At 37.5% G+C, this 23,756-nt stretch overlaps 1 protein-coding gene across 21 annotated transcripts in view; it reads right to left on the bottom strand.

Moving 5' to 3' along the window:
- The window catches only part of LOC102926841 (phospholipid-transporting ATPase ABCA3-like), a 136,367-nt gene that overhangs the window by 37,043 nt on the left and 75,568 nt on the right, over window positions 1–23,756 (bottom strand). For all 21 annotated transcript variants that reach the window (XR_013044558.1, XM_042282808.2, XM_042282792.2 and 18 more), the window contains 2 exons: window positions 23,454–23,604; window positions 7,145–7,243 (listed from right to left, as the gene is read on the bottom strand). Coding sequence is in view for 20 of the 21 variants with exons in the window: in XM_042282808.2 (XP_042138742.2) it covers window positions 7,145–7,243; window positions 23,454–23,604 (250 nt within the window). In the remaining variant the exon portion in view is untranslated. The remainder of the gene's footprint in view (window positions 1–7,144; window positions 7,244–23,453; window positions 23,605–23,756) is intronic.

Genomic DNA, 23,756 nt, shown 5'->3' with positions numbered 1-23,756 from the left:
AGGCAAGATCTGCACCTTTGGAAGATTGGATTAGAGATACAGTTAATGTTGAGGGTGATGAGCATGATGATATGTGGGTAGGAGAAGCAATTTCAAAAGGTTTGAGGAATGTTAGATGTTTTGGATGTGGAAAGCAAGGACATTTGAAAAGGGACTGTAAACAGGTCATTCCTAGAAACAATGTTTCTTCAAGGAACAATGGCAACAGAATGCCCCTTCCTTCTGGAGTATGCAGAAGGTGTGGTAAGGGAAAACATTGGACCAACGAAAGTAGATCAACAAAGGACAGACAGGGTAATCCTTTGCCTCAGTCTTTGGGAAACTCCCAGAGGGGCCTCATGCAGGCCCCTATAGCAAATCCAGTCCAAACCTTTCCTGCAGCCATAGAGGAAATCCCTGCTCTGAGCGATTAAATAACCAAATGCCTATTGGAATAAATCATGCTGGTCAGGATGATGAAACAGAGAGAATAGAAAATTCAGGAGAAAACATAAAGAAATTTTTTTTGGCAAACTTCTATTAATGAACAAAGACCAAAATTAACGATAAAAATAAGTGGTGTTTTGTTGTCTGGTCTGGCAGACACAAGTGTGGACGTTACGATAATTGCACCAGAATTTTGGCATCCAACTTGGCCTCTTCAGGAGGTAAATGTTCAACTGTTAGGAATTGGGACATTATCTCAGGTGAAACAGAGTGCAAGATGGCTCGAATGTATAGGTCCAGAAGGACAGAGAGGAAAATTAAAACCATATGTGGCTAACATAACTATGAACCTGTGGGGTCGAGACTTGTTGCAACAATGGAATACTCAGATTAACATCCCTCCAATCTCAAAACAAATCATAAACTAGCACATGTTACTGAGAGAAATATTAGAAGATATTGTTCTAATGAGTGTTCACCAGCCATCCATATTATACAAGAACAGGGCACAACAATTGATGATCTTCCAAAGACACCAACAGCTCTACCTTTAAAATGGTTAACAGACAAGCCTGTATGGGTCCAGCAATGGCCTTTAACAACAGAGAAACTCCAAGCTTTAGAAGAGCTGGTAGAAGAACAGTTAAATGCTCAGCATGTTGAAGAATCAACCAGCCCTTGGAATTCTCCTGTATTTGTTATTAAAAAGAAATCTGGTAAATGGAGAATGGTAACAGACCTTAGAGCAATTAACAAAGTAATTCAGCCAATGGGCTCTCTACAATTTGGGATGCCTTTGCCTACTCTGTTACCAAAAGGATGGCCTCTCATAGTTATTGATTTAAAAGACTGTTTCTTTTCAATACCCTTACAAGAAAAAGACAGAGAAAGATTTGCTTTTACAGTGCCTACTTATAATAATTCTCAACCGGTTAAAAGATTTCAATGGAGGGTCCTCCCACAGGGAATGTTGAATAGCCCAACTCTGTGCCAATATTTTGTACAACAGCCATTGAAAGTGATACGTTAAAAATTTCCTAAATCTATAATTTATCATTATATGGACGATATTTTACTAGCTGACTCAAATGCAGATACTTTAGAAATAATGTTTGAAGAAGTAAAGAAAATTTTGCCTCGCTGGGGATTACAAATTGCTCCTGAAAAGATACAAAGAGGAGATTCTATTAATTATTTAGGATATAAAATAGAGCTACAAAAAATTAGACCCCAAAAGGTGCAAATTCGGAGAGATAGACTACAGACTCTTAATGACTTTCAAAGATTATTTGGAGATATTTCTCATCTACGAACTATTGTTGGGGTAAAAAATGATGAACTGACTAATTTGTTCAAAACCTTAGAAGGTGACAAGGACTTAAATAGTCCAAGAGAATTATCACCTGAAGCTGAGAAAGAATTAGCCTTGGTAGAAAAGAAAGTGCATGAAGGACACGTGAATCGTATTGATCCAAAGCCTGATTGCATTTTGGTTATCTTACCTTCTAGGCGTTCTCCTACTGGAATATTAATGCAGAGGGAAGATATTATATTGGAATGGATATTTTTACCAAATAAACCAAATAAAAAATTAAAAACTTATGTGGAAAAAAATCTCTGACTTGATTTACAAAGGAAAAATGAGACTTCGTCAATTAGCAGGCATAGACCCAGCAGAAATTGTCGTACCATTAACTAAGGAGGACATTGAAAAATTATGGACAGAAAGTGAACCTTGGCAAAGAGCTTGCAGTAATTTTTTGGGAGAAATTAACAGCAAATATCCCAAAAGCAATAGAATTGATCTTATAAAGAGAGCTGATTGGATCTTGCCTCGAATTGTACGGCAAAAACCCATATCTGGAGTTCGTACATTTTATACAGATGCCAACAAAGAAGGAAAGGCAGGTTACAAATCAGAAAATTTAAGTAAAGTGGTTCAAAGTCCGTATAATTCAGTTCAAAAATCAGAATTGTATGCTATTCTGTTGGTATTAATGGATTTTTCAGAACCTCTCAACATAGTAACTGACTCTCAGTATGCTGAAAGAGTGGTGTTACATATTGAGACTGCAGAATTTATCCCTGATGCTTCAGAATTAACTTCACTATTTATTCAATTACAAGATACAATCAGGAAAAGGAATCATCCTTTATATATAACTCACATTCGATCCCATACTGGTCTGCCAGGCCCTCTAGCACAAGGCAATGATGAGATTGATAAATTATTGATAGGAAATGTGCTGGAGGCCTCAGAATTTCATAAAAAACATCACGTCAATAGTAAAGGTTTAAAAAAGGATTTTTCCATAACCTGGCAACAAGCCAAAGAAATAGTAAAGAAATGTCCTACTTGTTCCTTCTACAATCAGACGCCATTACCAGCAGGATGTAACCCAAAGGGTACTCAGAGAAATGAAATCTGGCAGATGGACGTGTTTCACTTTGCAGAATTTGGAAAATTGAAATATGTACACCACACTATCGATACTTATTCAGGATTTCAATGGGCAACTGCTTTGAGTTCTGAAAAAGCTGATTCTGTAATCACTCATTTGCTAGAAGTTATGGCCATCATGGGTATACCTGCACAAATCAAAACTGACAATGCTCCATCATATGTCTCTGTTAAAATGAAACAGTTTTTTGCTTATTACAATATAAAGCATATTACAGGCATACCACATAATCCTACAGGTCAAGCAGTTATAGAAAGATCAAACAGAACTCTAAAGGATATGCTAAATAAACAGAAATGGGTAACAAAAACCCCCAGAAATAGACTGCATAATGCTCTTCTAACTTTGAATTTTCTGAATGCCAATGAGAAAGGAACAACAGCTGCAGAGAGACATTGGATAATAGAAAAAACTACAGAATTAAATCAGCCTATATACTTTAAGGATGTGCTGACCTCAGAATGGAAACCAGGGTATGTATTACATTGGGGACGTGGTTTTGCTTTTGTTTCTACAGGAGAAGATAAGCTGTGGGTACCATCAAAATTGATAAAGGTTCGATTTGAACAAGAGAGACCTCTTAATTAGAGGAGGTGATAGTTCATCAACCAGCATGAACATCCAATTTAAACTAACTTGTATCAATAAAACATGCCTTTTCATTTCATCAGATAATAACTTGCCAAAAAGGAACATCCCCAAAATTAGTCTTGGGGAAAGGTTTTTGTTTTTGTCTTTTAGGAGAATGAAGGTTAAGGAATCTGAAGAACACTGGACAAATGAGACAACTGAAGAAAAGGGACAAATCATCTATCCCAAGAAACAGAGTGAAACGGTGTATGGGTATATATTATCTAAAAAAATTTTATGTCTTCCTAAATGTTTGTTTCTGCTTTTCTCTAAAGATTTAACACTCTTGGTTTTCTAATAGTCCCAGTTCAATTAAAATTTAAAGCTGACTTTGGAGTTGGAGAATGGCTCTCTCCTTCTTTAAAATCAAGCATGTTGTTAAAAGGAAAATGCAAACTCCCTGTATCATGCCAGAATAAGAGCCATCTTCTGCTATGGTACAGGACAAAAGCAAAATTAATTAAGGGACTATTCTATTACTAATCTCAACTCTTTGATTCTATTCTGATTCTTTAAACTTTTCTTAAAGTATAAATTTTATATCAAAATTTACAAGATTAATATATATATATACATTTTAAACTTTGTTAAGATATGAATGGTCACATAGAGCACTAACTAATTCTAGAAAAAAGGCTAGCTGCATATATATGTTTTTGTGTTCGAGTCTCTTATCAGTTTTCTGCAGGAAATCACGGCCAGGCCTAACATCAACTGAAGTCTCCAGAAAGAAGATGGGGCCCCACAACAACAACAATTCCACGTGGACAATAATAATATCATTAAGCTGACAAACATCATCCACAGATCAGCTTTGAACTACAAGGTGCTCAGAGCAATTTTGAGATGACTAGCTGAGATGATCCAGTCTCAAAGACTATTTGAATAAGGACTTGAGATAAACCCTGAACTTTGGCATTATACACAGACTGGATAATGAAGGATATAGTTACCTTTCCTAGAATTTGACAATTAACCTAAAATTTTTCTTTCAGGATAAAGAAAACTTCGCCCATACCCAGCAGGAAGCAATTTTAAGAATATGACGCCCACATTCCCAAAGATGTGGTTTGGGGCGGGTGGTTTTTTTTGCCTCTTTAATGGGTTTTGTGTCTGGGATAATTTTCAATGTTTAGGGGGGTTGGTTACAAGTTGTAACCAACAAGAAAGAAAGAAAGAAAGAAAGAAAGAAAGAAAGAAAGAAAGAAAGAAAGAAAGAAAGAAAGAGAGAAAAGAAAAGAAAAGAAAAAGACAATTACTAGTTTTAAATACTTTACATTGGATTGGATTGTTTTATATTGTATACAAATTTGAAACTGATATTGTTAGAAAATGCTATATGTATATTTCTAATTGCATTTATACCATTCATTTAACAATGTAATGCAATTTTCTGATCCTTGAATGTTATTATTACCAACTATTAGGATATAAAGAAATGAAAGTTAGTAGTTAGACATTACAATAGAACTTGTAGTCATATTAGATATGTTTTAAAAAGTGAGCAGAGATGTTTTAGACAGGTCATCTTCAAACCCTTCAGAGATCTACAGAATATGGCATTTAAAATGTTTTAATAACTTAGAAAATTTTTCTTTTTTGAGACATGTCGGCTCCTGGCAGTACCAATCTACTTCAGGGGAATATGGGCATTGAAGAAACTGCATATGGAGTCAACTTTCATTGTGGCAAAAGTTAGCCACTGGACAACAAAGTATCCTCGAATCAACAGGACAAAACAGACAGACAGAACAAGAAACAAAGTACTACTGATTCTTGTCAAAACAAGTGTGGTTATGGCTTTATCAAAAGGCATCTTCTGAGGCCAGGACAATATAGCCCCATCCCTGAAGTGGCCTTCGCAATAGGAAAAGATACAGTGCCCTTTTCTTCAAAGGCAGCTTAACAGGCAGAGGGCCGATGGCTTTTGTTGTGCAATGGAACAGCAGCTGAAAGCTCACGCCTCTCGATAGTAGACTGGCATTTAATAGAGGGATGTGGAGAAGAAGGGGATGCTGAGATGAAGCCATATATACACAGTCAAGAAGAATGGACAGCTGAATTCAAAAACTGTCAACAATTTCCAGTCTTTAAAATCCTGAATCATGACATGACACTAGTGGAATTCAGGTGTTTCTGGCACATGGACTGCTCTCACCCAATGTGAGGTTGAACTGTTGACCTTGTGTACATCCTACTTCACAAATGAGTCTGTCAGATACGCTAAGCCTATAGGCTGAAGATAATGCCCCAACACTGCGGAAACCTCAGGTGACTGTCCAGGCAGCTGGCTGTTTCTGTCAACTCACAAATTTTTTGGAAGTTGCTTGCATGCACTTCCTGTTTTTATTTTTTTTAGCTAATATTATTTCCTTCTTGGGTCTCTGAGGGAGTTGAAGATTAGTTAGTTATGGTTGAAGATTATTTAGTTATAGTTGAAAATTAATTAGGATAGAAAGTGCATTAGATACATCTTGGATTTACCAAAATAGGATAGATAATGGAATTATTTTCTATGATTTGTCAAATACTTGTTTAGGTATTTATTACTTGTATATATTGTATATAGGTATTGTACTTTTGTATATAGTTTTTCTTATGTTAGTTATAACCTTTTGCTTTTTTTTCTTTTTATTAAAATAGAAAAGGGGAAATGTGGTGGTATTCTAATTGTACTGAAATGTGATTTTAATTGTATGTTAAAAAATAAAGTTGCCCAGGGGTCAGAGCTATTAGAGCCATAGACAGAGAGCGTGGTGGTGGTGGCACATGCCTTTATTCCCATAGATCTCTGTGTGTTCAGGGATACAGCCAGCATTGGAGACATACACCTTTAAGACCTAGAGGGCTGTACATACAGACAGTGACAAGGCAGTCACGTGTTTGGGTTTACAACCAATGAGAAGGCAGAACAAAATACTATGAACAGACAGACACACAGGAAATAGCTCTCTTTCGGGAAGCTAGGACCACCACAGGAGGAAGGGTGAGATTTTAGCTCTGAGCTCTGATCTCTTGGCTTTCTCTTTTACATTGGTTCTGTGTTTCTTATTTGATAAGACTGTTGGTTACATCTACATCAAAAAAGACATTCATCAAGGCCCAAGTTCAACATCTTTAAAAGTCAGCTGAATATACATGGAAATATATTACCATAAAATAGCATATTTGAAAACTTAGTGACACTTTATTTCAGCTGCAAAAGGGTAAGGGTTTTTTTTTTTGGGGGGGGTTCAAGACAAGGTTTCTCTGTGTAGTTTTGGTGCCTGTCTTGGATCTCACTCTGTAGACCAGGCTGGCCTTGAACTCACAGAGATCTGCCTGGCTCTGCCTCCCAAATGCTGGGATTAAAGGTGTGTGCCACATGCCGGGCAGTGGTGGCGCACGCCTTTAGTCCCAGCACTCAGGAGGCAGAGCCAGGCGGATCTCTGTGAGTTCGAGGCCAGCCTGGGCTACCAAGTGAGTTCCAGGAAAAGGCGCAAAGCTACACAGAGAAACCCTGTCTCGAAAAACCAAAAAAAAAAAAAAAAAAAAAAAAAAGGTGTGTGCCACCCTCACCTGGTTGAGGTTTGTTAACATAAGACTTTATGGGTAGAAAGTTTTTTTTCCAGGTTATTATAACTCACTTAAGGAAAACCTCTTCCATTGTAGTGATTGAAGCACCAAAATTGGCAATGCCCAGTGTTTTCCGTTTTATTTCCAACTCAGTAAACAAAGCTTCAAATCTGTAAAGAAAGAAGAAACAAAGAGCTGGTGTTGGGTATAGTTATATATTTTTTTGTTCATTTTATTTTTCAGTAAATGGAATAAAAATACAAACACATCAACTTTCTCCATTTAGTATTTTTAACTATTCTTTTCTATCTTTTTAAAATTCTTAGGACTGGGGATGGAGCTCAGTGGAAAAAGTACATTCAAAAGAAAAAAGAAAGAAAGAAAAATTTCTTTCTTAGCATGAATAAGGCTTTGAGTTCAATTTCCAGCATTGCAAACAAAGGAAAAATGTATTCTTTTTTTATTTGCTTAAAATTTTTTCTTACAATATATTTTGAACATATTTTTCTTTTCCTCAAATTTTCCTAGATCCTTCCCACCAGCCCACACACCCAATTTCATGCTCTTTCTTAAGAAGAGTATATTTTAAAAAGACAAAAAAAGGAACATCCTCCCCAACACACACAAATACCAAGCCACACAATCAAACAAACAAAAACATCACACAAAAACATGGAGTCAGTCTTGTATTTCCCAACTACTCCTGAGCATGGAGTCTGTCCTGAAATGTAATTGATACATTCAATGTGACTTCATTGTACAAAACTGATTTTCCTTCTCCCAGCAACTATCATTTGCAAATAGGTTCTTGGTTAGGAGTGAGATTTTTGTGCTCATTTTATGTGCAGGAATTTTGTCTGGCTTAAACTTGGGAAGGTCTTATGCATGCTGCCATATTCTGTATGAGTTCATATGTAAATCAGCTCTCTTGTATCTGGAAGACACCGTTTCCCTGGAGTCATCCATCAGGGCTGGTTCTTATAATTTTTCCAAAACCTCCTCTTCTGAACAGATCCCTTAATCTTGAGGTGAAGGCTTTGGTGAAGACATCTTATTTAGGGCTGAGTGTTCCAAAGTCTCTCATTCTCTGTGCTGTCCAATTGTGGCTTTGGGTTATTTACCATCTATTGCAGGAAGCCATTTGATGAAGGCTGAGTGAGGCACTGATCTACTGGTATAGAAATATGCCATTTGCAAGCATTTTACTATTATGTTCATTTATCAGAATAATGGTACTAGGCTTCCCCTTAGGGCCCATGGCCTATGTAGTCCCATGTTTTTGGTCACTGTAACAGTGTCAGGTATGGGTTCCATCTCATGAAATGGGCCTTAAACCCAATCAAAATGTGGTTAGTTACTCCTGTGACATTTGTGCCACTATTGCATCAGTGAGTATACCTTGCAGTCAGGTTGCTGTTATACCTTGCAGGATTTGTAGCTTGGTGAAGTTTCTAGTTGGGCACCAGCTTGATTCCTCCACTTATGTTCAATGACAACAGGGGTTTCTATCCAGTTTTGGACAGTAACAAACAGCATCAGCAAAAGCCTGAAGTGCTTTGGGGAAAGAGCTGTGGAACCCCTTTGGCCAATGACTCAACAAGATATAACAAGATATGGTAGTGTTTGTAGCATAAAATATCTAGCTGGAGCACTGTCTCCCCCATCATATGGTAACTCCATTTAAATTTCTATGTATACATTTTAGGTTTTTATGGTAGATGGGTTCCATAGAGGTTTTCTAAAGACCTCTACTATTAGTTTCCCTTCCCTACAGTCCCTCCTTTATCCTGTCCTTCCATGCCTTTCCCCATTTAATTCTAGTCTAGTTTCCCCTTTATCACTTGGCAATTCTATATTCTATTTCCACTTACCTGAAAGATCCTCTCCTGACCTCTCTTTCTAGCTACCTAGCCTCTGTGGGTATTCTAGATAAAACATACATATCTTAAATGCTGACATCCACATAGAAGAGCAAATATGCAATGTTTGTCTTTCTGGGTCTTGAGTTATGTCCCTTGGGATGATGTTTCTAGTTACACCCATTTACATACAAATTTCATAATTTTAACAGTTAAATAATTCCATGTGTAAAAGTACCACATTTTTTACTATCCATTCATTAGCTGATGAACATCTATGTCATTTCCAATTTCTGGCTATTATGAATAGAGCAGCAATGAACATGGATGAGCAAATATCTCTGCAGTAAGATATAGAGTCCTTTGGGTATATGCCCAAGAGTAGTACAGTTGGATCTTGTGGTAGATCTATTTTCAGATTTTTGAGAATCCTCCACACTGATTTCCATAGTGGCTGTAGCCATTTTCACTCTCACCAGCAATGGATATGTGTTCCCCTTCCCCCTCAATCTTGCCAGCATATGCTGTTATTTGACTTATTCTTTTTGACCATGATTAAGACGAAATCTTAAAGTAGTTTTAATTTGCATTTTCCTATGTCTAAGAATTTTGAAAATTTCTAAAGTATTTTCCAGTCATTTGTATTTCATCTTTAGAGAACTCTGTTTAGTTCTATACTCCATTTTTAAAATTGAGTTGTTTTCATAATCAGGATTTTTTTCTTTGTATCTATTAGATAGTGACTGGTAACCGTTCTCTTGCCATCTGTAGGCTTTCTCTGTGCTTGAATGATGGTGTCATTTGCTATACAGAAGCCTTTTAGCTTCACAAGCTTCCATTTATTGTTGTTCTTAATGCCTGCACTATAGGGGTCCTGATCAGAAAGTCCTTTCCTGTGTTGATGAATTAAAATGTATTCTGTATTTTGTCTTCTATCAGATTTAGGATATCTTGTTCTGAGGTCTCTGATCCATTTGGAGTAGAGTTTTATGCAAGGTATTAGATATGGATCCATTTTCATTCTTCCACATGCATCTACCCAGTTTAACTAGCATCATTTGTTGAAGATGATGTCTCTTCTCCAGTGTGTACTTCTGGCTTGTCAAAAATCAGGTGTCCACAGGTTTGGGGGGTTACACCAAGATCTTTAGTTCTATTCCACTGGCGATTCTGTCTGTTTTTATGCCAATGCCATGCTGTTCTTAATTATTACAGATATATAGTACAATTTAAAATTTGGAGTGTTGATACTTACAGCAGTTCTTTTATTATTCAATATTGTGTTAGTTATCCTGAGTTTTTGCATTTCCATATGAAGTTTAAGATTTTTTTCAGCTTATGTAAATAATTGTGATAGGATTTTTCTGTAGATGGCTTTTGTTAGGATGGCCATTTTTACAATATTAGTTTACTGGTCTGTGAGAATGAAAGAGCTTTCCATCTTCTAGTGTCTTTTTCAATTTTCTTCAGTGTCTGAAAGTTTTGTATTATACAAATCTATCACCTGCTTGCTTAGTTATTCCAATATGTTTTTGAAGCTGTTGTGAAAGGTGCTGTTTCTTTGTTTCTTGTTCATTATGTCTGTTATTTGCATAAAGGAAGGCTACTGACTTTTTTTTTATATTAATTTCATGTCCTGTTATCTAGTTGAAAGTGCTTATCAGCTGTAGAAGTTTCCTGGTATACAATCAGATCATCTGCAAATTAGGATACTTTGAATTTTTCCTTTCTTATTTCTATCCTTGAACTCCTTAAGTTCTTATTGCTCTAGCTATTTTTTAAAAAAGATTATATTTATTTTATTTTTGCCTGCATGTATATCTGTGTGAGAGTTCCAAATCCCCTGGGAACTGGAGTTACAGACAGTTGTGAGCTGTCATGTGGGTGCTGGGAATTGAACCCAAGTCCTCTGGAAGAACAGCCAGTGCTCTTAACCACTCAAGCATCTCTTCAGGCCTGTTTGCAAGTTTTTTTATTGAGAAATTTTGCATGTATGTTCATAAGGAAAATGTCTGCAATTCTTTTTCTTTGTTGGGTCTTTATATGGTTTGGATATCTATTAGAATAACTGTGGCCTTGGAAAACAAACTGGGCAATAGTCCTTCTGTTTCTATTTTGTGGAATAATTTGAGGAGTATTGGCATGAACTCCTCTTTGAAAGTCTAGTAGGATTCTGCCCTAAAACCATCTGCCCCTAGGCTTTTTTGGCTGGAAGACTTTAAAAAAATTTTTTTTTTATTCTTCTCTCATACAATACATCCTGACCAGTTTCCCCTCCCTCCACTCTTCCCAGTTCCTGTCCCTCCCACCTCCCCTCTCCCCTTCAGAAAAGAGCAGGACTCCCAGGGATATCAACTGAACATGGCATAACAAGTTACAATAAGACTAGCACAAACCTTCATATCAGGGCTCAGGGATGCAACTCAGTAGGAGGAAAAGGGTCCCAAGAGCAGGGGAAAAGAGACAGAGACACCCCCATTCCCACTCTTAGGAGTCCCACAAAAACACCAAATTAGCAACCATAACGCATTTGCAGAGGACCTAGTACAGACCCATACAGGTTTTGTGACTGCCACTTCAGTCCCTGTGAGCCCCTATGAGCCCTGTTTAGTTAATTCTGTGGGCTGTGTTCTCCTGGTGTCCACTGGCTCCTACAGTTCTTCCTTGACTGGGAGTCTTCTAATTACTGCTTCTGATTCATTGTGGGATATAGGTTTATTTAAATTGCTTATCTGATCTTGATTTAACTTTGGTAAGTGGTAAGTATTGAGACAACTATTCATTTCTTTCATATTTTCCAATTTGGTGGAGTACAGGTTTCCTTAGGGTCTAGTGTTATGTCTCCTTTTCTATCTCTAATTTTGCTAATTTGGATATTATCTCTCTGCCTTTTTGTTAATTTGGATAATATTTTGTCAATCTTATTGGTTTTCTCAAAGAACCAACTTGTTGATTCATTGACTTTTTGTACGTTGTTTCTACTTTATTGATTTCAGCCCTGAGTTTAATTATTTCTACTCTTTTTGGGTATAACTTCTTCACTTGGTTCTAGACTTTTCGGGTGTGTTGTTAAGTTACTAGCATGATGTAAGCGAATCAATGATAGTTTGTTAAAAGGGTTTGAAGGATTTATTAAGATATAAAATGGGGAGAAAATGCACTCATGGATACAGAACGAAGTAAACAGCTGCCATGGTCCTCCATTTGGCACAGCGTGGTGTGGTGAATGGGACCAGCTGATCTCTGACCACCACAGGAGAGCAAGCACACAGTCATATAACCCACCAAGAGGCCACAGCCTAAGGCTGCTTGGTACTCCAAAGCTACTGGTGGAACGAATACCCATAACACTTCCCCTTTTTGTCTAAATAAGAAGGTTTGAAACCTAATACAAAATTATATACAATAAGAATGATTATCAAATATTGTCCAGGAGAAAGGATAATAACATAAACAAAAATGAAACTACAACCAAGAACAACATCAAGCAAGAAACACATACTAAATGTCCAGACTATTGGTAAATGGCAAATTACAGAGATTACTCCAATAGCTATCTTATCCTGAAGAATCTAAATCTAGTACCTTAGTTCTTAGCTAAGATACAAGAGGAATGTAACTGTAACCATCTAAAAGGAGAAATGCTGTGGGATGGATTTTCTGTATGCTGTGAATATGTGTTGCTCCCAATGGTTAACAAATAAAGCTGCTTTGGCTTATGGTAAGGCAGGATAAGAGCAAGGCAGGATATCCAAGTAGAGATAAAGAGAGAAGAAGGGTAGAGTCAGGGCAGACGCCATCCAGCCATCCAATAAGCAAGATGCCAACAGACTGGTAATGCCACAGCCATGTGGCAAAATACAGATTAATAGAAATGGGTTAATTTAAGATGTAAGAGCTAGCCAGCAAGAAACCTGAACCATAGACCAAACAGTTTGTAATTAATATTAAGCCTCTGGGTGATTATTTTACAAGTGGCTGTGGGACCGTTGGACTGAGAGGGACAGAGAAAGCGGGACAGAGAAAAGGCTCTGGCTACAGCACAAGATTCCTCCAAATTTTTTTATGCGAGGAACTTGCCTCTTAGAACTGCTTTGTGTCCCATAAATTTGGGTATCGTGCTGGATAATTTTATGTCAACTTTGACACAAGCTAAAGTCATCTGAGAGGAGGGAACCTCAATTGAGAACATGCCTCCATAAGATCCAGCTGTAGGGGATTTTCTTAATTACTGACTGATATGAGAGGACCCAGCCCATTGTGGGTTGTGCTATCCCTGGGCTAGTGGTCTTAGGTTCTATTTGAAAGCAGGCTGGGCAAACCATGTGGAACAAGCCACTAAATAGCTCTCCTCCATGGGCTCTGCATCAGCTCCTGCCTCCAGGTTCCTTCCCTGTGAATTCCTGCCCTCACTGCTTTTGATGACAAACTGTGATGTGGAACTATGAGCAAAATAAGTCCTTTCCTCCTCAAGTTGCTTTTGGTCATTATGTTTCATCACAGCAGTACTAAGACAGGTATATTGTGTGTTCTTTCATTTGATTCTAGAAAGTTTTTAGTTTCTCTATAATTTCTGTCCTGACCCATTTCATTCAGTTGTGAGTTGTTCAGTTTCCATGAGTTTGTGAGCTTTCTGTTGTTTCTGTTGTTGATATCCAGTTTTTCTAGAGTAAACATAACTCTTTGCATTTCCAATAGAAATGCACAAGATTTCCAGCATGCCTCCATGTCCCACCATGATGATAATGGACTGACCCTCTGAACTGTGAGCCTCCCCAATTAAATCTTTTCCTTTGTACGAGTTGCTGTGGTCATGGTGTCTCTACAGCAATAGAAACCCTAACTAACACAGAAGTTGGTACAAGGCACTGGTGTATTGCTGTGATAGGCCTGACCATGCTTTTGTTGGAAGAAATATGGCCTTTGGGACTGTGGTTTAGAAAAGCAGTGGACTACTTTAAGATGGGTTTAATGGGCCATTCTAGTAGAAACATAGAAGACAGTTATTTGAATTATAAGGGGCTGGCTCAAAACAAAAGAATGGTCAGACCTATCACAATAATACCGCAGTGCCTGATATCAACTTCTGTATTAGTTAGGGTTTCTATTGCTGTGAAGAGACACCATGACCACAGCAACTCTTTTAAAGGAAAAACATTTACTTTGGTGGACTTACAGTTTCAGAGGTATATTCCATTATCATCATGGTGGGAAGCATGGCAGTGTGCAGGCAGACATGTTGCTGGAGAAGGAGCTGAGAGGTCTACATCTTGATACCCAGGCAGCAGAAGGAAACTGTATCACACTGGGTATAGTTTGAGCATGTAAGACCACAAAGCCAGCTCCCACAGCAGTACACTTCCTCAACAAAGTCATGCCTCCTAATAGTGCCACTCCTTATAAGCCAAGCATTCAAATACATGAATCTATGGGGGTCATTCTTATGTAAACCAGCACATGGGGAGTGTATTAAATGTGTAGACTGTTTTTTTTTTTTTGGTAGGATAGCCACTGTCACTATATTAATCTTATGATGCATGAGAACAGATCTTTCCATCTTCTGATCTCTTCTTCAATTTATTTCTTCAATGCCTTAAAGTTTTTAATTATAAAAGTCTTTCACTTGGTTAGTTAGTGTTATCACAAGATATCTTATTTATTTTAGGTCACTGTGAAAGACACCATTTTTCTGCTTTCTCAATTTGTTTGGAATTTGTACAGAGAAAGGCTACTGATTTTTTGTGTGTTATTTTTGTATCCTGCTGTGGGGTGCTCTGCAACCTTCACAGACAGCTGGGAGATGAGCAGCAGGAGGCAAGAAGGCAGTTCAGCTCAATACAACTTAGTAGAGGGTATTGGCTCAAACTTTGAGAGTCTGACCCCGAGGGTTTATTTTAGGCTTATTTAAGCACAGCACAGTTTGGAGAAAATTATTATGGTGATGCTTAATTTAATCCCATGTGTACAACAAAGCATACAGAAATCTTGAGGAATAAAGTAATCAAAATACTAATCAGACATGACTACATTGAAGCTCTTTGTAAAGTTGAAGAAGATAGGTTCTATAGATCAACAGAGAAAAACAGGTTTATGATTGATTGAGAAAAAAATTTATAATAAGGATCTGGAGGAGGGTTCAGTGATGGAAAAGTCTCTATGTACACAGACAAAGCAAAGTCACCAGGCTAGAAAGAATGTTCACTCCAGCCTTCTGGGTGGAAAGCAGGCTTTTGCATTCCTTCGAACAAGCCTATGTGTTTAACATTTCAGGTTCCCATAGTAAATGTTTGTGAGCCCAAAGACCTCCATGCCCCTACATCCCACTTCTTTTCTGAAAGTGCTTATCAGCTGTAGAAGTTTCTAGTGGAGTTTTTGGGGTCTTTAGTGTATATAACCATATCATCTGCAAATAAAGATACTTTGACTTTTTCCTTTTCTCTGTGTATCTTTGATTTTCCTTTAGTTGTCTTACTGCTGTAGTTAAGACTTCAAGCACTATACTAAGCAGAGATGGAGAGACTGAACATCTTTGACTTGTTCCTGACTTTAGTGGACATGCTGAATTTCTTTCCTTCTAGGTTGATGTTGGCTGTGGAATTACTGTAAAATGCTTTTTATTATGTCGAGGTATGTCCCTTTTATCCCTTATTTCCCTAAGACTTTAATCATGAAGGGGTTTTGGATTTTGTCAGAGGATTTTTTCTGCATCTAATAAGATGATCATGTGGTTTCTGTCTTTCAGCTTATGTGGTGGGCATTTATCAGTTTACATATGTTGAACCACCCCTGCATCTCTGGGATGAAGCCAACTTAATCATAGTGAATAGTATTCTTGGATTCGGTTTACAATTATTTTATTGAGAAATTGTCCATCCAGGTCCATGATAGATATTGGTCTATAATTTTATGTTTTTGTGTAGTTTTGGTAAGAGTAGTTTCTATAAATAATTAGGAAATATTCCTTCAGTTTCTATTTTGTGGAATAATGTGAGTAGTAGTGGTGTTAATTCTTCTTTGAAGGTCAGGTAGAATTCTGTACTGAATCCATCTGGGCCTGAGCTTCTTTTGGTTGGGAGATATTTATATACTATTTCTATTTCACTAGGGGTTCTGGGTCTTTAAAATGATTATTTGATCTTCATTTAACTTGGGCAGGTTGTATATATATTAAAAAAACACTTAAATTTTCTAGTTTGGTGAGTATAGATTTTTAAAAGTATGTCCTTCTGATTCTCTGAATTTTGTCTATCATAATGTTCCTTATTTCATTGATAATTTTATTTGGATCTTTTTTCTTCATCTTTTAGTTATTTTGAATAATGGTTTGTCAATCTTTTTAATTTTCTCAAAGAACCAACTCTTAATTTCACTGATTCTTTATATTTTCCTTGTTGCTTTTATGACATTGATTTCAACTTTTAGCTTATTTCTTCCCAATTTTTTTGAAGGACGTTATTTCTTCTTGTTGTTATAGAGCTTTAAGGTGTGATGCTGTTACAAATATGAAACCTCTGCAATTTCTTGATGTAGGAAATTAGTGCTATGAACTTGCCTCTGCAATCTGCCTTCATTGTTCTCAATAGGTTTGAGTATGTTCTATTTTCATTTTCATCCAGTTCTAAAAAAGTTTTTAATTACCCTTTTGACCAATTTTTCTTTCAGTAATGCTTGTTCAGATTCCAGCAGTTTGTACACTTTCTGTTGTTGATATCCACTTTTAGTTCATGGTGGTCAGATAGGGTGCAGGATGTAATTTCAATTTTTCTGTATCTGTTGAGACTTGTTTTGTGCCTAAGTATGTGGTCAATTTTGGAGAAAGTTCCACAAACTGGTGAAAAGATAAATTCTTTTGGGTTTGGGTGAAATGTTTTATAGATATCTGGTAGGTCCACTTGATTTATAACATTATTTAACTTCAGCATTTCTCTGTTTAATTTTTGCCTGAATGACCTGTATATTGGTGAAAGCTGGGTATTGAAGTCACCCATTATCACTATGTGAGGGTCAATATGTGATTTTAGTTGTGATACCATTACTTTTATGAACTTAGGTGCCCTTGTGTTTAGAACTGCAATATCCTCTTGGTAGAGTTTTCTTTTGGTGAATACATAGTGCCCTTCCCTATCTCTTATAATTAGTTTTGGTTTGAAGTCTATTTTGTCAAGCATTAAAGTAGCTACACATGCTTGCTTTTTAGATTCATTTGTTTGGAATAGCTTTTTCCATTCCTTTACACTGAGGTGATATCTATCCTTGATGGTGATGTGTGGTTTTTTTATGTAGCAGAAAGATGGACCCTATTTTCTAGTCCAATCAGTTAGTCTGTATCATTTTATTGATGAATTGAGACCATTAATATTGTTGGCATTGAGAAGTGTTTACTGATTTTTTTTTGTTATTGTGTGGGGGTTCCCCCCATTTGATTTACTGTTCTGGGCTTATTTATTTCTTGTGTCTTCTAGGATATGGTTCACCTCTTCAGACTGAAGCTTTTCTTCTAGTTCCTTCTGTAGATTTTGATTGGTAGATAGATACTGTTTAAATGTTATTTTATTATGGGCTTTTCTATTTATCTGTCCATTGTGATTCATAGTTTTGCAGGGTAGAGTAGTTTAGCTGGCATCTGTGGTTTTTTAGTACTTACAGAACATCCTTCCAGGCCCTTCTGCCTTTTAGAGACTCCACTTAGAAGTCAGGTGTAATTCTAATGGCCTGCATTTATATTTTACATGTTTTTTTCCTTCTGCAACTTTTAATATTCTTTCTTTGTTCTGTACATTTAGTGTTTTGATTATTTGTATTATGGGGAATTTCTTTTCTGGTCCCACCTATTCTGTATGTTTCTTGTACCTTGACAGGTACCTCCTTCTTTAGATTGGGGAATTTTTCATCTATTATTTTGCTAAAAATATTTTCTGTGTCTTAGACCTGGGTTTCTTGTTCCTCTATCCCTTTTTCATAGATCTGGTCTTTTCATAGTTTTCCATATTTCCTTAATGTTTTGTGCTTGAATTATTTTAGTTTTATGTTACTGAGGTATCCATTTTTTTTCTACCTTGTTTTTTTAACACATAGGATTTTCTCTTTCATGTCTTGTACTCTTTTGGTGAGGCTTACATCAGGGGGTTTTGTTCGACTTCCTAAATATTTCATGTCTTGTTTTATTTCAGTTTGGGGTTTCTTCAGTGACTCTTTTTCTAATTTCATGTCTTCAACTGTTTTCATGGTCTTCAGTAAGGTATTTATTCATATTCTCTTTTAATGTCCTTGAATATTCATACTTGCTATTCTGAAGTCTTTGTGTTGTGTTTCACCTAAATTGTATTTCTCAGGGCTTACTGTAGGAAGGTTATTGGGTTCTGGTGGAAGCATATTATCTTGGCTGTTCATGTTTTTGGTTTTTCACTGGGGTACAGCCATCTGGAGCTATGACTGAAGTGTTCAGAGGTGATGTCTGGTCTTGTCATTGGTGGATGGATGTTCTGTTCTCTGGTTACTATTGCCCTCTTTGGATCTTAGGCAAGTGGAATGGCTATGGGGTCTCTGGTAGAGTGCTTCTACAGGTTGTCAAGTGGCCAATAGGAATGGAGACAGGATAAGAAAAAACAGTGAGGGGGCTGTGAGAAAGAGCTATGGGGGTTCTGCCCACAGCAAGAGTTGTGTGGTGGGAGAAACTCTTACAAGCAGTCTACAGTGGGACAAAGAATATGTCTGGAGAGGTAGGGACAAAAGTGTTAAGGGACCCATGGTTTGCACCAAGAGGTGGAATCTCCAGTAAATGGAATTGGGTATGAGGAGGGGCTCTGTAAGCATATTGATAAAGGACTGCAGGTGAGCCTTGAGAGCTTGTAAAGGAGGAAAAGAAGACAAATCTACAAATCTCTTGAGTCTCAGCCTGGTGTGGCCGTGTGTGTGTGTGTGTGTGTGTGTGTGTGTGTGTGTGTGTGTGTGGTCTCTGGTAGAAAGTGTTTCTGGGTGTTGGTGGCTGACACAGGGAATGGAGATGAGCTAGAAGAGAAAGCAGGCTAAAAGGGTCTGAGGGAAAGAACTAAGTTGGGCCATAACAAGAGGAATACCACCCAGAGAACGGAGGTAGGGTAGAGGAGGTGCACCTGTAAGCATGCTGCTCATGACTGCAGTGAGTCTGGAGGGATCGTGATGCAGGGTGGGTAGAACAGTGGAAACTGCAGACCTGAGCCCCAGCCCAGTGTCTGAATCTTTTTTTGCAAAATAGAATTTCAATATTGTTTTGCTCCATAGAAATTTCTAGTTAACAGTTGTAAAATGTTAGTAGACCGTTTCTTACTCTACTGCTTATCACAAGGAGATGGGAAGAGGGGTTTACTTTGTCAAATTTCTTTGTACTATAACTTATTATTTGACATAAATTCCTTTGTTAATCTAATAAAACCATCAGTTTATTTTCTAAGCAAGTTGGGGACTACAGTCACTTGACAACAGATTATTCACCTATGGTTTCTGTGGGAAAGTTCTGAAATAGTGGAGTAAAAACTGGCTAATGGCTACAAAAGATATATATATATATATATATATATATATATATATATATTCTTTTTTTTTGCTAATTTATACAGTAGTGACATCAAGGATTCTAGAAAATAATTTTATCAGGAAGATGTATGGCTTGTTTCTATTGCTGTGACAGACACCATGACCAAAACAACTTAAGGGAGGAAAAGGTTTATTTCACCTTACAGGCTCATCACCCTGTGAAACTAAAGTAGGAACTAAAGGCAGAGCTTGAAGCAGAAACCATGGAGAAATGCTGCTTACTGGCTCATTTTGTCTGTTCCAGGCTCAGGATTAGCCTATTTGATTACAGAGTCTAGGGCTACCTGCATGGGATGAGCACCTCCCACAGGGTCTGGGTCCTCCCACAACCATCATCAATCAAGACAACCTCTCACAGATATAGCCACAGGGTAATCCAATCCAGGCATCCCTCAGTCAAGGTTCTCTCTTCTCAGGGAACTCTAGACTGTGTCAAAGTGACAGGAAAAACTAACTAGTACAACTTACTATGTCCCTTAACAAAGGTGACATCAAATCCAAAGTTCTTCCCTTTAACAGGCCAAACTCTACCTCTAGATAATATCATTTGCTTTGGTTGTTGGTTCTAATTTTACTCAGTTCAGTCTGATGCTTTTTCCTGTGGTCATTCTTCAAATGTGCTCAGGCCATGTTTTTGTTCTTTTGGATCTTGTCACTACAGTCACTAGTTTTCACCTATATTTAAGACCTAACATATTTTACTGAAGATCATTGTGCAAAAATACCATTCTGGTAATGTCACTAGTTGATTTGTTTATAAGGGAAATATTGATCTTCCAAAACAAATTTGAAATGTTCCCTTCTCTAATTTTTCCAGGAAAAAAGGTATATAATCGGTAATTTTAAAAATTTCTTTAAGTTTTGGTACATTTAATACTTAAAAACATTTGGCTCTGATGTTTTCTTTGTGAATTCACTTTTCTTAATATAGGTTCTTACTATGCTTGCCTCAAATTCATGTAACCTTACTGCCTCAGCTTTGGACTACAAATGCAGACACAAGATGTCTGTCTTGTGGTAAGATTTAAATTTTTAAAATTCAAACTTTGTTGTAAAGAACTTTCAAAAAACAAAACAAAACAAATACATACCAAAATTAACCAGACAGAAAGTCTACATGTTTCAGTGAACTTCTATAGTTATGGTCTTTCAAAGCTTTCTTTCTTCTCTCTGGGAGAACATGCTATGTGGGAATTGCATGGGCTTTGAAACCTCAGAGCCCATTCCCAGTGGTGCACCTCCTCCAACAAGACACACCTCCTAATTTTTTCCAAACAATTCTACCATGACCATGGCCCAAGGCTTGTATACACATAATAATGCAAAATGCATTTCAGTCCAACTTCAGAAGTACCCATAATCTTTCACTGTCTCAACACCATTTTAAAGTCCAAAGGTCCAAGACTCAAAGCAATCTCTTCTCTGTAACCCCCTGTAAAATAACAAAGCAAATTATGTACTCACAATACATAATGGCACAGGATATAAATTACCATTCCAAAGAGGAGGAATAAGAGACATAGGGAGGAAATACTGGACCAAAGCAAGGCTGAAAACCAGGAGGTTTTTCAAATCCTGTAGCTCTATATCTGATATCAAAGGGATTAGATGGCTCTTTCCTCTCATCTTTGCTGAGTGTGGCAACACACCTCTCTCTCAGGTTAGCTTCATTCCCTGTTTGTAGCTCTTCTTGGCAGAAGTCCCTTCTGTCTTAGTTAGGGTTTCTATTGCTGTGAAAAGACACCATGATCATGGCAACTCTTATAAAGGAAAACATTTAATTGGGGTGGCTTGCTTACAGTTTCAGTGGTTCAGTCCATTATCATCATGGTGGGGAACATGGCAGTGTGTAGGCAAGCATAGTGCTAGAGAAGGAGCTGAGATTACATCTTGCAGGCATCAGGAAAATGACTCTGACATTGAGTGGAATCCTGAGCACAGGAAACCACAAAACCTGCCCCCAGAGTGACACACTTCCTCCAAGACCACCCTTATTCCAACAAGGCCACACTTAACAATAGTGCCACTCCCTGTGAGATTATGGGGGTCAATAGCATTTAAAATACCATACCATGATTCTGGCATCTCCAACATCGTGTTGTTCAATGTAATCCAGGAATCACTTTCATAGCTTTACACAATGGCCTCTCTGGGTTCCATGCAGAGACACTTCTGTCATATGCATGACCTCAATGGCTTTCCTTAACCATGGAGGAAGATTCTACAATTCCTTTACTCCTATATCCCTCACGACTCTAAAGGCAGAGCTACATGGCCAAAGCTGCCAAGTTCTATTGCCTGTTTGGGATTGAACTCGGCCCTTCCTTGAATTACATTTGCATAAGTTTTGATTTATTGTTGCTTTTTAGTAACATATAATTTCTTAGGCCCTTTTACAAATTTCAGGGTTAGGTACTTGTGGTCTCACCCTGAGGGTACCACTCCATTTTTTCCTCATCTCTTTCAGCATAAACCAAGGTTCTAACATTAAAATTTCTGGTAACATTTTTCTTCTCAAACTGCACATTTTGTACTTTTGTTTGCCCTGCTTGCTCTTTTTCATTATAGATCCATATAAGGGCAATAACTAATAACCATACAACAGAGTCAATATTAGGCTGTCTTGAAATTTCCTCTACCAATGAAATTAGTTCTAATCATTTCAATTTAGCTTAGCAGATTCCCAGGACAAGGGCAGAAAGAAGCCACATTCCTTGCAAAAATATAAGAATGTTTCTAATTCAGTTGCAATTATTGTTCCCCTTTGAAACTTGTTGAGCTGGGCCTCCCTCATCCACACTGCCCTCAGCAATACTGTCTTCCAAGCTCTTACTAGGTGGCCCATTATGTCTCACTTACAGTGCTAACTGCTTTTCTGCTTCACAGTACCAGAGTTTTCCACATTCCTCAAAAAACAAAAGAAAACAACAAAACAAAAACCAAAAAACGCCAACGCTCCCAAAACCCCAGCATGATGAGACCTGTTACAGCAATAGCTCATGCCTTGGTACCAACTTCTGCATTAGCTGCTTTTCTGTTGCTGTGAAGAGATATCAGGCCAAAGCAACTTTTGGAAGAAAGAATTTATTGGGGGTCTTGCTTATAGGTTTTTAGGGTTAGTCCAAGATCATCATGGCAGGGAACATGGCATCAGGTATGTGAGCACGGTACTGGAGTAGTAGCTGAGAACTTAAATTTGATCCACATGCGTGGGGGGGGGGCGAAAGGGAGGGGGAAAGGGAGAGAGTAAGCGCTGAGAGTGAAACCTTAGAGCTCACTCCCAGTGATACACCTCCTCCAACAAGGCCATGCCTCCTAATCCTTTCCAAATAGTTCCCAAACTGGAGACTAAGAATTCAAATACATGAGCCTATGATGGCCAGTATTAATCACAGATGGATATCTAGGTGGCAATAACTTCTGACAAGAACAAAAACCTAGTTCAGTCCTTGAAGATGAACAACAAACACTCTTAGCTGGAATGGTAATCACAATGAAGTGTCTTGGTGAATACTTCCAATAACTCATCTGGCTAGTAGTAGAAGTCAAACAGATGTGTTATAGCTTCTCTAAGAGTTGCCATTCAACCTACATTACTCTTTACCATCTTAATATTTCTCTGGGTCCCATTTCTATGCATCTGTTTGTACACTGGAAACAGTGCCATTACTATCCATCACTAATATTCAAAACTATGCCACTAGGTTGGAAAATTTGAAACAAAGTATCAAGTAAGCCTTGAATGACCTTGAACTTATGAGGCAACTCTCTGTTTAGTAACAGAAATATTGAGTTGTGAGCTTTCTAACTATACTTGGCAAATGGTAGCTATAAATAGAAACTTTGGTTTACTATAAATGCATTACTCACTAAGTTACTAAGCCTAGGAAATGAAAACATGTTTCTAGTAACCCCCAAACCAACCATCTAAAATTATTGAGATTCATACCTTGATACATACTTTTTGGATAGGATAAATGATAACTCACTTCCTAAATCATTTTCCAACACAGCATCTGGAATATGATGCTGTATCATTGCAATGATGTTGTTAACATCACAATATGGTTCTTTCTCCATGACTATGCGATATCCAGCACCTGAAATAAACCATTTAGATGACCAACTGAAGAAATTTTCTACTTAATACCCTTAAGGGTAATGTTTGCTCTTCATGGTTTAGGTTATCTACTCCTATAAGGAAGAAGATATGGTATGCAATAAGACATTTAGTACTGAAAATGTGGCAGCT

Source organism: Peromyscus maniculatus, chromosome 1 (assembly GCF_049852395.1).
Source record: "Peromyscus maniculatus bairdii isolate BWxNUB_F1_BW_parent chromosome 1, HU_Pman_BW_mat_3.1, whole genome shotgun sequence".
NCBI classification, from domain to species: domain Eukaryota; kingdom Metazoa; phylum Chordata; class Mammalia; order Rodentia; family Cricetidae; genus Peromyscus; species Peromyscus maniculatus.
The sequence above is the reverse complement of the archived record's forward strand: the minus strand, read 5'-3'. Positions and strand labels throughout refer to the sequence as shown.